The sequence below is a fragment of the Phacochoerus africanus genome, chromosome 3, assembly GCF_016906955.1.
Source record: "Phacochoerus africanus isolate WHEZ1 chromosome 3, ROS_Pafr_v1, whole genome shotgun sequence".
NCBI lineage: Eukaryota > Metazoa > Chordata > Mammalia > Artiodactyla > Suidae > Phacochoerus > Phacochoerus africanus.
In genome coordinates, this window is record NC_062546.1 from 113659384 (window position 1) to 113674256 (window position 14873).

General features: G+C 40.1%; 1 protein-coding gene across 5 annotated transcripts in view; it reads right to left on the minus strand.

Annotated features, from left to right (window-relative positions):
- Positions 1–14873, minus strand: part of DDHD2 (DDHD domain containing 2) — a 36690-nt gene that overhangs the window by 21564 nt on the left and 253 nt on the right. For 2 of the 5 annotated variants that reach the window (XM_047772465.1, XM_047772467.1), the window contains exons 2-9: positions 13389–13616; positions 11917–12107; positions 9566–9655; positions 8315–8435; positions 6584–6673; positions 5278–5413; positions 1044–1252; positions 707–774 (exon numbers count right to left, since the gene is read on the minus strand). In XM_047772465.1, coding sequence (XP_047628421.1) covers positions 707–774; positions 1044–1252; positions 5278–5413; positions 6584–6673; positions 8315–8435; positions 9566–9655; positions 11917–12107; positions 13389–13608 — 1125 coding nt within the window. In that variant the 5' untranslated portion in view covers positions 13609–13616. Of the gene's footprint in view, positions 1–706; positions 775–1043; positions 1253–5277; positions 5414–6583; positions 6674–8314; positions 8436–9565; positions 9656–11916; positions 12108–13388; positions 13617–14502; positions 14700–14818; positions 14865–14873 lie in introns of those variants that run through there. The other 3 variants (XM_047772462.1, XM_047772464.1, XM_047772466.1) reach the window with 3 other exon arrangements.

Sequence of the window (14873 nt, forward strand, 5' to 3'; positions counted from 1 at the left end):
AATTCATTTAATTTTCCTTTATTCATACTACTTTGCAATAAAGAAATGTACTATGTAAGATATATCCACACAGAGATGTATCTTAACTTTGAACTGTAATTTATATGAAATATAAATGTGATTAACATTTAAGTTTTTGCAACATTAGTTGAAACCCAATATATTTTTAAATAAATGAGTAAAGAATTACAAAAATATTCTTCATCGTCATTAACAACACATTTCCTGAGCTCTTATTATTGTTTAAGGACTGCTTTCAAACAGAATTTCTATAAATTATATCAGTTTGCATCCAATTCATTTTCCATTTCCTCAAATGCAAATTCCATTTCAACTCAATGATTCTATAATTCTAATAGCAGACCAGTAGTGTTTATAATGAAAAATAAGGTACCTATAATCATTTTAGAATGTGGCAAATACTTGTAGAAACATGTTATCTTGCTTCAATTATCCAAGAATCATAGAGATAATTACAAGTCTTAAAATTAAAATAAATATAAATGTAACGTTACAGTATGAGACTAAGCAAAAAACAAAGTCTGAAATCTAAAATCCTAGGAGTTCCCTGTTGGCCTAGTAGTTAAGGACTCGGTGTTTGTCACTGCAGTGGCTTAAGTTTGATCCCTGGCCAAAAAATAAAATGAAATCTAAAAATCCTTATTAAGAAATAGTACAAGAGAACCTATCTGAACATCTAAATTACCTTTTTACTGTCAATATCCCCCAGAGAATCCTTCTGATTTGTTAGGATATCAAACAATATAAGCGAACCTACAAGCAAAATAGAAGGGACAATTTCAAAGCATTAACAAAGACTAAATAGCTGTCTTTTATACAGAAATTAATAAGCCAATTACCCATGTAGCAAAACCTATGAAGTAGAGTCTTTCTTTCCAATCCGCCACCCCCCTTGCAACTCCTTCCAAATTCATCATAAACCACTTCTAGACTGCTGAATCTGATACTGATAAAATACTGCACTTCAGAAACGGGTGTCCTTAAAATATGAGAGCCTTCCCTGGTCATAGAGAATCCGTTACCTAAACTATGACCAGCAATGGAAACACCTCCTTTGAAATCGGGGTTCCTCTGCAGAAAAAGCTTATATATTCTGTTCATTTCAGAAGCAACTGTGTCCACAATAGTCTGACAGTAGGTGGGGCTATTGTAGAAGAAGACATCCAGAATCGTGTTGTTGGTGAAGTGCCTTAGGCGGTTAATGCTGGGCAGGGTTATTCGCTGCAGATCTCTGAAAAAAAAAAAAGGAAAGATATTTTAATTAGAAAAATTAATACATGCCATAACCTCCTCTAAATTACTATCCAGCTTAGACTTAGATATTTAAATATACACAAGGTAACTATCAATTTATAGGAAATACAGGGAGTTCCTGTTATGGCTCAGCAGGTTAAGAATCTGACTAGAATCCATGAGGATGTGGGTTCAATCCCTGGCCTCGATCAGTGGGTTAAGAATCTGGCCTTGCTGCAACCTGTGACATAGATTGCAAATGTGGCTCAGATCCCACCTTGCTGTGGCTGTGGTGTAGGCTGGCAGCTGCAGCTCCAATTCAACCCCTAAGCCAGAAACTCTCATATGCCACTAATTGGGCCCAAAAAAGAAAAAAAAAAAGGAAATACAGGAGAGATATACTTTTAACAAAGCCAAAGGACATGATCAGCAAAATTCAGAGTGTGAGAAACTCTACAAGACAAAAAACACAGCTTCTCCAAGACATAAATTGCAAGAAAATAAGAGATGGAAAAGTTATCTTAAAAAGACATTAAAAGAGATTTAAAAGACATTATCTAATTGCAATTTATGGACCTTATTTGGATCTCAGTTTTTGTTTTGTTTCTCTGCTTTTTAGGGCCACACCTGCGGCATATGGAAGTTCCCAGGCTAGGGGTCGATAGGAGCTGCAGCTGCCAGTCACAGCCACAGCCACACAGGATCCAAGCCACGTCTGCGACCTACACCACAGCTCTTGGAATGCTAGATCCTTAATCCACTGAGTGAAGCTAGGGATCAAACTCATATCCTCATGGATATTCAGGTTCATAACCCACTGAGCCACAACAGAAACTCCTGGATCCCAATTTAAAATAAGTGTGTGTGCTTTTGTGTATGTGTATATATAAAATCATGACATTAGACAACTTGAAATTTGTACACTGGTGTGTATTTGTTGATATTAGAATTTATTAGGTGTGATAATGGTATTATGGGTCTATTTTTTTAATTCTTAAGACATACAAACTGAATATAGAACTACTATATGACCTAGCAACCCCACTCACAGGCATCTGGAGAAAACCCTAATTTGAAAAGATACATGCATGCCAATTGTTCACTGTAACACTATTCACAATAGCCAAGACATGGAAGCAACCTAAATGTCCAACAGAGGAATGGATAAAGTATGGTACAAATATACAATGGAATATTACTCAACCATAAAAAAGAACAAAATAATGCCATTTGCAGCAAATGGATGGACCCAGAAATTATCATACTAAGCGAAGTCTGAGAAAGATAAATGTCATATGATATCATTTATATGTGGAATCTAAAATGTGGTACAAATGAACTTATTTATAAAACAAACTGTCACAGACATAGAAAACAAACTTATAGTTACCAAAGGGGACGAGAAGAGGGATAAATTAGGGGTTTGAAGTTAACCTATACACACTATTAAATATAAAACAGATAACTAATAAGGACCTACTGTATACCAGAGGGAACTCAACATTCTGTAATAACCTATATGGGAAAAGAATCTGAGAAAGAATATATATATATAACTGATTTAACTTGGCTGACCACCTGAAACCAACACTGTACTCCAAATGAAATAAATAAATCAAGTATATTATAATCACGAGTTTAAAAAAAAGATACACAATACAAACTGAAACATTGAACTCACAAAATGATATAATGCCTAAGATTTTGTTAAAAAATAATACAGTGGACGGATGGTCAGCATAAAGAGGTACGAAGATGTGGATGGGACAGAAGTGGCCCTGTATTGAGGCTTCTTGGGGCTGTGTAATCATAATCAGAACATGAAGATTCATTATATATGCTCTTGTGTACAAAATTCTCTATAATGAAAGGTTTTTTAAAAGATAGAAAATGTTTTTCCCGGCATTCTCAGCATTAAGGTTTTGTGACCACAAGTCAGATGTTTAATAGCTCAGCTCCCTATTTCAATGCAGAATTTCTACAAGCTGAAAGAAGGCAAGGATGCCAGATGCCAAAAGCAAGCAGAACTCCTATCTCATAAAGGAAAACAATGCAGACAATAATCTAGATCAGCTTCTGGCTAAAGCTTTCTCAAAATTCCCAGAAAGCTTCAACAGCACCTGTAGTTTAGAGAGGGCTATGTGTCCCTTGTGACCTCTCAGCATCACCTCAAATATGAAAGAATGTGAACTCCACACCTAGTAAAGGCAACACCACAGTGGAGCACTTGGCACATGGACTACGTTCAAATCAGAGCATTAAGAACTAAGAGGGAGTTTCGGTTGTGGCTTAGCAGAAACCAACCCAACTAGTATCCATGAGGATGCAGGTTCGATCCCTGGCCTTGCTCAGTGGTTAAGGATCCAGCATTGCTATGAACTGCTGTAGGTCACAGACATGACTCAGATCTGGCGTTGCAATGGCTATGGTGTAGGCTGGCAGATGCAGCTGTGATTGGACCCCTAGCCTGGGAACTTCCATATGCTGCAGGTGCAGCCCTAAAACACACACACACACACACACACACACACACACACACACACACACACCAAACTGAGACACACAGAATCAGAAAAGCCATTTCCACACACACACACACACACACACACACACACCAAACTGAGACACACAGAATCAGAAAAGCCATTTCCAAGACCAGCATTGATGCTTTCTCTACCTGAGAAGCATCTCCTAGTTCTATCCTAGAACTAGCTTATGAACACACTTCTTTCTGGAGATACCATAGCTGAATATCCTTAGTACAAGGATAACCTTCTCTGACTTTCTGTAAAATTTACCATCAAAGCTATTGAACTTGTAACTCAAGAAAGCCATCACTTGGAGTTCACTGGTGGCCCAGTGGGTTAAGAATTTAACCCTGGCATCACTGCAGTGGCTTGGGTTGCTGCTGTGGCATAGTTTCAGTCCCTGGCCTGGGAATTTTTACATGCTATGGGCCCGGCCAAAAAAAATTTTTTTTAATTAAAAAAAATAGCCATCACTCATAAGTCATTATACCAATTATACCTCATGTTATAAATCCTAAAAATTTAATGTTTGGGGATTTCCCTTTTTGCCCAAATTTGGGCAAATGTTATCGAAATTATGATCATAAAAGGAACAAAATTCTTTGTGCATCTTGTGGTAGGTTGGCTTCTGACATCTGAAGATGGAAATACTTATACACCATGGAGAGAAAGCAATATTTGCCTTTAATGCTAAAGAAATAATAAAGCTGTGGAGCTCCCATCGTGGCACAGTGGTTAACGAATCTGACTAGGAACCATGAGGTTGCGGGTTCCATCCCCAGCATTGCTCAGTGGGTTAACAATCTGGCATTGCCGTGAGCTGTGGTGTAGGTCAAAGACCGGGCTTGGATCCCACGTTGCTGTGGCTCTGGCGTAGGCCTATGGCTATGGCTCCCATTAGACCCCTACCCTGGGAACCTCCATATGCCATGGGAGCGGCCTTAGGAAAGGCAAAAAGACAAAATAATTATAATAATAATAAAGCTGTAATAGGAAACACTAACAAGCCAGTAGAATATACTGGAAGAAGATACACACAGCTCTCTACTCCTAACCCGAGCTAGTTAAACCAAGCAATCGGTCAGCACTTATAATGTATCTCTAAGAAAAAGACACAGAGGTGCAAAATGTTTCTGGTGAAAGAAATTTTATTTTTGCTTTTCAGGGCCACACCTGTGGCATATGGAAGTTCCCAGGCTAGGGGTCAAATTGGGGCTGTAGCCACAGCCACAGCAACACGGGATCTGAGCCACGACTGTGACCTACACCACAGCTCATGGCAATGCTGGATCCTTAATCCACTAAATGAGGCCATGGATTGAACCATGTCCTCATGGATACTAGTTGGGTTCATAATCTGCTGAAACACAACAGGAACTCCCAAAATTTTAAATATACAATCAGCTATAGCACTGATACGTTCCTAGGCATATCAATGATCAGAAAACATATTACAACCACACTTAACAACTCGAAGGTGTCAAGGATTACTCACACATCCACACCAGTGGAATGTAAAGGACTGTGCCAGTTGACTGGGAGAAACTCTACCCTCCCAATCTGATGATTTTCATGGGCTTTCTTGAAATGTGTCTGAAGCAGGTTCAAAGAAACACTGCGAAAATCATTAACTGGAAAAGAAAATTAAACAGTGAAGCAGTGGATTCTCAGGATTAGGATGCAATGATCATATAGTTACACTAAGCCTATCATCATTTGCTTAGAGCACCTATTGACCTGAGTCAAAAACAGTGGTATCAGGAGTTCCCGTCGAGGCTCAGTGGTCAACAAATCCGACTAGGAACCATGAGGTTGCGGGTTTGATCCTGGCCTCGTTCAGTCAGTTAAGGATCTGGCGTTGCCGTGAGCTGCGGTGTAGGTTACAGACTCGGCTTGGATCCCGAGTCTGGCACAGGCCGGTGACTACACCTCCGATTAGACCCCCTAGCCTGGGAACTTCCATGTAGAAAAACCAAAAAAAAAGTGGTATCAGAAAAAATTAACCTTGTATGTAGAAAAAGACATTTCTTTAATATAGAATTTGCTTTTACTATAAAAATATTTGATCAAAGAAAACCCTGCTAACTTCAAAAATTTTACTGTCATGGGAACAGTTTCAAATTTTTTTTTAATCACATGACTATGTCAATTGGCCTTGCAGTCAGATTCCTATCCTAACTTTCTGGTTCTCATAAACAACCATTACCCAATATTTTGGATTAAAAACTGCTGTCTGGAATTCATATCACGTAGAGCTTAACCTTCTAGAAGGTTTACGCTTAGAAGCCTTAGCCATTAGGATCAGATTCCAGAACTGGAGCAATTAGACGATGAATACTACCAAGTTTTAGAAGAACTTACCTTTTGAAATCAAGTTACACTAACCACCTAAACATTCCAATTAGAATGTCAAGAGGTTTATGAAAGTTGAATTACAAAAAGGACCGAGCTTCTGTTATTCATTAAACTATATTACCTTTATGGTTATATATTTATAAATAGATTCCCTTTATATCAGGAATGCTCAGAAACAGGAATCACATCCTGAAACCATTTTATTAGGCTTGAGAGCTTGCTCACTCAAGAACTGTTAGTTAAGAGAATAAACCTATTAGACTAAGGAGTTTACTGGTACTTTTAAATCTAAGCTGGGAAGCTTTACCACCATGCTGCTGGCCTTTAGCTCTCCAAATCTTATTATGCAGCTAAGACAACAGATAAAAGACAACACCTGATCTCAACTCACAGGAGCAATAACAGTCCCCTTAAATGATTTAATCTCTTTTGCTCTGCACACCTACCACACTGTACAATGCTTCGAAAGCGGAGATCACAAGCTGGTCCGATCCCATGGACTACAAAAACCAAGTGATCTATTTGTAAAGGTTCCCCTACAAATGAAATTACAAAGAAAAATCATTCTGTATAACTCATCATGTATTCTAAGATTGACATTCACAACAAATAGGTAATTTGAAATGGGCAAGTGAAAAAAGAGCAGAGGAGTTCCCGTTATGGCTCATTGGGTTAAGAACCCGACTAGTATCCATGAGGACGCGGGTTCAACCCCTGGCCTTGTTCAGTGGGTTAAGGATCTAGCGTTGCCATGAGCTGTTGTGTAGGTCGAAGACACAGCTCAGATCCGCTGTGTCTGTGACTGTGGTGCAGGCTGGCAGCTGCAGCTCTGATTTGACCCCTAGCATGGAAACTTCCATATGCTGCAGGTGAGGCCATAAATAAATAAATAAATAAATAAACAAGAGCAGATATTTTAAAGGACATAAATAGTCCTACATTTATAACTACTAAATATACAGTGACTAATTAGTAATAACAGTGATTTTTTAACTTGGTTTCTAATTTATCTTGAAATAAGTTGGTAAAAAAATTTTGGGGGGTTTTAAAACATTTTATTTTGAAATAGTTGGACTCTTACAAACCACATGAAAGAAGAGTAAAACTTTCATGTCCTGTTTACACAGATTCAACACTTTAATACTTGCTTTATTACTCTATGTGTATGTGTATTCACACCCATTTCTTTTTCTCAATTATTCAGGAGCCTGCACACATCATACCTCTTCAACCCTTTAGTATTTTAATATGTATTTCCTAAGAATATTCTCTTATATAACCACAGGGCAGTTACTGAATTTAGGCAGTTTAACACTGACAGAATATTTTTATCTAATATCCCATTTTTATCAATTGTACCAACAATGTCTGGTACGTATTTTGAGGCCTGAAATCTTAAACTCATCTTTTTATTTTTTTCCTATCGTACTTCACTCTATTGCACTTCACAAATGTTGAGTTTTATTGTTGTTTACAAATAGAAGCTTTGTGGCAACCTTGAACTGTCATTAAACTCATCTTTTTGGGAGGTAGCGGGGCTATGCCCGCAGCATGCAGAAGTTCCCTGGCCCAAGGATTGAACCCTCACCACAGCAGCGACCCAAGCCACTACAGTGACAAGGCTGAATTCTTAACCCACTGTGCCACAAGAGAACCCCTAAACTCATCTTCTTAAATTACAGTAAGTCTGAGACTTTATCCAAGAGACAAGCCATCTCCTCTGCAAGATGAAAGGAATTTTATAATCTAGTTAAATACATTATAAAACCAACCATAAATGACCCAAGCTAGACAGCAATGGATACCATGAAGGTCCTACTGAAAAACAGTTTTCCCTAATTGAAAACCCTCAAAGGCAGGAGTTACCAGGAATAAATGAATAATCAAGCAAGGGGAATTATACTTCTCAGAATTAGGACTCAATCAGTTCATTTGTACTTAGTGACTTCCTGATTAGTACTGCCAAATTTTATCCATTCGATCATATACTTGGCAACTTTAACATTTTTTACCTAATTCAGATTCTTAGTAGATGAAGTAATGCTCATGTTCACTTGGAAGCCCATTTGATTAAAGAAAATTTTTAAGCCTTGAGGTAATCAAAAGCCATAGATAAAGGCCACGAGAGATAAACAGATAAGTATACCAGAAGAAAAAAGAAGAATGATTAACATTACCACCATGAATGTCAACAGAGATGTTCTCAACCCCCCTCTTCACTGTTCGTGGTCGACCCTGCTCAGTGGGTGTTGAACCCCATTCATCAGACCCTGCAACTGGCTGGTAATGCACCATAAGCTTAAAAAAAAAAAAAGGATCAGTACAATACAGATAGTCTACATTAAAAACATCTCTATGCAATTCTGAGGGGTAGGGAGCAGGTCTTTCTAAACATAACATAGAGTCATATTCAACTGAAGTTTTTGTTGTTTTTTTTTTTTGTCTTTTTGCCATTTCTTGGGCCACTCCCGCGGCAGCGGCATATGGAGGTTCCCAGGCTAGGGGTCTAATCGGAGCTGCAGCCGCCAGCCTATGCCAGAGCCACAGCAACAAGGGATCCGAGCCTCGTCTGCAACCTACACCACAACTCACGGCAACGCCAGATCCTTAACCCACTGAGCAAGGCCAGGGATCGAACCTGAAACCTCATGGTTCCTAGTCGGATTCGTTAACCACTGAGCCACGACGGGAACTCTTCGACTGGAGTTTTGATAAGCAACTCTTACAGCTTAAAATGAGAATCCTGAAAATACAACAGGCTAATGTTGTATACTTTAAATATCACACTATTATTTTTGTCAGTTATACCTCACTAAAGCTAAAAAAAAAGAAAAAGACATCAGGCTAACAGATCTTTCAACAATACCCTACACATGTAAGATATGCCCACATAATGAATGGGTCAGTGATTTTCTTAATCTACGGTGACATAACTTTCCCTAAGAAAAATTTTTGTGAAAGTTGAACAAGTAAACAACAGTAGTATAGTGGCTACAAATTTTAGGTTTCATAACTGTGAATGCAATATAAAAATTTCCAACACTTATCCTACACAGAATGACCAGAAAAAAAGAAACCAATAGGGAGTTCCCATCGTGGCGCAGTAGTTAACGAATCCGACTAGGAACCATGAGGTTTCAGGTTCGATCCCTGGCCTTGCTCAGTGGGTTAAGGATCTGGCGTTGCCGTGAGTTGTGGTGTAGGTTGCAGACGAGGCTCGGATCCCTTGTTGCTGTGGCTCTGGCATAGGCTGGCGGCTGCAGCTCCGATTAGACCCCTAGCCTGGGAATCTCCATATGCCGTGGAAGCAGCCCTAGAAAAGGCAAAAAGACAAAAAAAAAAAAAAAAAGAGGAACCAATATAAGTTCTCCTTAGTAAGCAATTAACCTTTAATCCCATCATTAAAGAAGGTCTTTCATTTGCTTTACCTTTGGATTGTGTAATATAATAATTTCTCTGTTGGGAGATTCCAGTTTCTTTTTCCATTCATCCAGAGTTACAGCAAGCATGTAAGTTTCCTTAAAAGAAAACACATCTGATTAGATTTCTCTAATAGCTTTTCTATTAAAACTGAACTTTTTTCACAAGAGTACTGCTAGATAAACAATTACAAAAAGAAGAGCTTACTGCAATTTACCAAACTTAATTATTTTAAAATGACAACAGAAAATAAAAAGACACTAATACTAGTATAGAATGAAGAAAAATTAATCACTCCTATTATCCAGACTGGAGATAATCACTGCATACATTTTGTTCTTAAGGGCTGCACCTGTGGCATATGGTAGTTCCTAGGCTAGTGGTTGAATCAGAGCTGCAGCTGCCAGCCACAGTCATAGCCATGGCAATGCAGGATCCAAGCCCCATCTGCGACCTATACCACAGCTCACAGCAATGCCAGATCCTTAACCCACTGAGTGATGCCAGGGATCGAACCCACGTCCTCATGGATACTATTCAGGTTCATTACCATTGAGCTGCAATGGGAATGCCACTGTACACACATTTTGATATATATTTCTTTCAATAATATTAATGCATGAATATGTTTCATAAAATTAGGAATATATACACACATAGTTCTTTCTTGATTTATCATGTTTACTTTAAAATTTTTTTGGAGTTCCCATCATGGCGCAGTGGTTAACAAATCTGATTAGGAATAACGAGGTTGCAGGTTCAATCCCTGGCCTTGCTCAGTGGGTTAAAGATCCAGCGTTGCCGTGAGCTGTGGTGTAGGTTGCAGACGCAGCTCGGATTCCATGTTGCTGCGGCTCTGGCGTAGGCCAGCGGCTGCAGGTCTGATGAGACCCCTAGCCTGGGAACCTCCACATGCCTTGGGAGTGGCCCTAGAAAAGGCAAAAAAAAAAAACCAACAAACAAAAAAAATTATTTTAAAATTTTATAGTATGAGACAAATGAAAAAAAATCACTCCCAATTACATCATTTAGATTAGAGATAATCATTGTTCACATTTTGATATATTTCTTCCAACAATATTGATGTCCCACTCCAATTCATTTTTATTTATTTATTTATATATTTTGTCTTTTTAGGGCCGCACCCTCAGCATATGGAGGTTCCCAGGCTAGGGGTCAAATTGGAGCTGTAGCCACCACCCTACGCCACAGCAACGCCAGATCCAAGCCCAGTCTGTGGCCTACACCATAGTTCACGGCAACGCTGGATCCTTAACCCACTGAGCAAGGCCAGGGACTGAACCCACAACCTCATAGTTCCTAATCAGATTCGTTAACCACTGAGCCACAAAGGGAACTCCTCCCACTCCAATTTAAAGCAAATCTCAGGAGTTCCTGCTGTGGCACAGCGGGTTAAGAACCTGACTGCAGCAGCTGGAGTTGCTGTGGAGGTGAGGGTTCCATTCTCAGCCCGATGAACACAGTGGGTTAAAGGATCTAACGCTGCAGCAGCTGCAGCTCACATTCAATCTCTGGCCCACTGACCTCCAAATGCCGCAGATGTGGTCATTAAAAAATAAATAAATAGGAGTTCCCATCGTGGCGCAGTGGTTAACAAATCCGACTAGGAACCATGAGGTTGCGGATTCAATCCCTGGCCTTGCTCAGTGGGTTAAGGATCTGGCATTGCCGTGAGCTGTGGTGTAGGTCGCAGACTCGGCTTGGATCCTGCGTTGCTGTGGCTCTGGCATAGGCTGGTGGCTACAGCTCCGATTCGACCCCTAGCCTGGGAACCTCCATATGCCGTGGGAGTGGCCCAAGAAATGGTGAAAAGACAAAAATAAATAAATAAATAAATAGGAGTTCCCACTATGGCACAATGGAATCAGCAGTGTCTCTGAAGTGCTGGGATGCAGGGTCAACTCCTGGCTGGCACAGTAAGTTAAGGAGCTGGCACTGCCACAACTGCGGTGTAGGCCACAACTGCAGTTGGAATCTGATCCCTGGCCTGGGAATTCCATATGCCACTGGGTGGCCAAAAAAGAGCAAATTTCAGAATATTTTCAGAGCGAGAAAAAACAGAAGGAAAAAGAGACCAATCCTGTGGTCATAGTTTAAATATTAACAATGATTATAATTAGGCGAAACAATTTTAGACATAATGGTTTTAATTGCATTTCAAAATCTGAAAACTACTTTATCCTGAAACTAACTTGTGAAAAGAAATGCTGTAAACTATTATGCAGATAGAACCAAAACAAACTCTCTGTAAATTCACAAAATAAGTCACCAGAGGAAGAAAAGATTATTACAGAAGAAAAAAATGAAGAAAATAAATAAGAAAAGGCCAAAGGAATACCTCCAATACTTGGCTGAAGCTCTCCGAGTATGGGACATACTTATTGTCTTTGTCTCCCTTGTAAAACCAGGTACATCGTCTCACTTCTGATGCTGGCTCGTCCCAGTACACAGCGTACCGCATCCTCTCCCCCAAATGAACATCATATCTGCCCCCGTCAGTGGGGACAACTCTCCCATTACAATCTTTTCCTATCAAGGATTAGAAAGGGGTAAAGAAGTAGAGAGCCTAGCAAAATAAACTTACCAAAATACATTCCCAAGTTATCCTCTAAATAATGCTATGAAACACATGAATGATCGATTTCTTCTTAGCTCAACTACTTTATAAATTATGAAAATCATTCTTCGGTTTAATGAAACATGGAAAAAAAAAATGCCCAAACACAGTTTCGTTCTTTTTATGAGGAGAGTTAGCTGTGTCCCTTTAAAAAAAATGTAAATAAAGGGAGTTTCCACTGTGACTCAGTGGGTTAAGAGCCTGACAAGAGTCCATGAGGATTTGGGTTCCATTCCTGGCCTTGTTCAGAGGATTAAGGATCCCACATTGCCACAAGCTCTGGCATAGGCTGCACATACAGCTTGGATCCTGTATCGCTGTGGCTATGGCGTAGGCTGGCGGCTTGCAGCTCTGATTCCACTGGTAACCTAGAAACGTCCATATACTGCAGGTGTGGTGGTAAAAAGAAAAAAGGAATGTAAATAAGGTGGCTTTCTGAATTTTTTGCTTGAGGAACCAAAAGGTAAATTAATGACCATGATCATGATGATAAAGCAGTAATCTGCGTCATTCTTGTTTCATAGAAGAAAAAAAAGTGAAAAATTAAAGAATTCTTTATTTTGTAATGTGACACCAGGCCCCCATCACATTCTTTATATAAACAAGAACTGAAACATAAGCTACAACATAAGAAACATAATTGGACAACTATGCAGAAATTAAAATTGGCACTAGTTTCAATATACAGACCAAATGCTTGAATACTGTAAATTAGCCAGATAGTAATGCAGAGCCTTTATATAAAAATGCTAAGATAACTTGAAAAAAAATCGAAAATTTATCTTTAATAGCACTCACTCTAAGGACTTTTATACTGACACAACACTATAAATCATCTATACTTTAATAAAAAATTTTTAAAAATGGAACATATAGGAGTTCCCATTGTGGCACAGCCGAAACAAATCCAACTAGTATCTGAGGATGCGGGTTTGATTCCGGGCCTCACTCAGTGGGTTGGGGATCCAGCGTTGCCATGAGCTGTGGTGTAGGTCGAAGATGTGACTAGTTTCCGCATTGCTGCGACTGTGGCATAGACAGGCAACTGTAGCTCTGATTTGACTGATAGCCTGGGAACCTCCATATGCTGCAGGTGCAGCCCTAAAAAGCAAAAAACAAACAAGACTGGGAATATATAGTTTAGAGCGATAACACTAAATCCTTGCCTATTACAAGTCATTGTTTTGACGTACCATTGTCATATGCCTCTTCCAGTTGCTGTGAATCCTCAGAGTTGAAAGGAATCCAGGTCTCCTTAGAATCTATTATCTTACAGTAAAACCAATGAGGAGAAACTGGTTCATACAAACTGCTGGCATCCATGTCTATTAGCTCAAAGGAACTACATGAGTTTGGTGATGGGGATGGATCTGACTGGGACAATTGTTCCTGGTGTGATTCCACTGATGACATTTCGTTCTCTAAAAGACAAAGGAAAATTATCATAAAAATGTTTCCTTCTATTAACAGTTGTTCAAAGACACACAACTGGTCATTTTAAGGAGTCACTTCTGAAAGAAAAATCTAAGGAGGCTACACAATTTGAAATAGAAATAACATAACAGAAGTAACAGCTGGATTTTTTTTTTTTTTTAGGGGAGAGGTTTTAAACAAAATGCTCCTTATTGTTAGACCAACCACTCTGTAGTGATTTCCCAGTTCTCTCAGAAAACTACATGGTTTTAATTAAACAAAACCAGAATCACAAGAAACACCTGATCAAACTCTTGATTGCAAAAAAACAAACCACCACCAACAAAAAAACCCCACTTTACCCCAATTTCAAATCTAAGTCTACTGTCAGAGGCAAAAAAATTTACTCTAACTGAAAGTCTTAACACCTGGTTTTAGGCTCCAGGCCCCTGTCATTACATATTTACATGACTACTCAAATCTTACAATACCGAAAATAAAACTATCCACTTAAGAACTGGTTCTTGTAGAGTGCTTAAATAGGAACTACCTTACAAATTCTGAAATCACAAACGCTTGCTCGGGGCCCCTGAGCGCATGCACTGACCCACTCCCACCGTCCAAGTCCCAGATGAAAAGTAACAAGTGACCTCAAAAGCTTCCTTCCCTCAAGGAAGACTCTGACCTGTGTGTTTCTATCCTTTCAACACTCTGACCACTCGGCAGACACTAACACTGCAGACATCAAAAGTAAACCCAGCCTCCCCACTAGGAGAGTGGACAAGATAGTTGCTATCTCCGCAGCCTGCGCAGCTGGACCGCAAACACACGGCCTCTTGAGCGGACGCTCCCCAGGCTTCCGCTACTTTATCTTTTTTCCCAGCATGAATTTACCTTCTCTACCTTGCGTGTTCCTTTTTCCCCGTGGCCCCTGGCCTCATGCAGCCCAGATCAGGGACCTCGGAGCTTGAGGACGCGTCTCCCCCTCCCTCCTCCAAGCCCCGCAAGGAGGGCTGGAGCCTCGGATGCAAACGAAGTAATTTCTCTTTGCCTTCGGGCGCAGTGGATACAAAAGGGGGCCTGTCGTGCCCCTGGAGTCGAGGTCACCTCACCCCGCCGGGACTGGTCCTCCCAGCCCCCTTCCCCGCCTTGGGCAGCGCGTCCTCCTCCGCTGCTGGCACCTCCATCCTGCAGTGCCTCCAACACGCACCTGGGTCTGAGCCCTTGGCCAGGCCGCCGCCCCTAACGCGCTGCCACGGACTCAC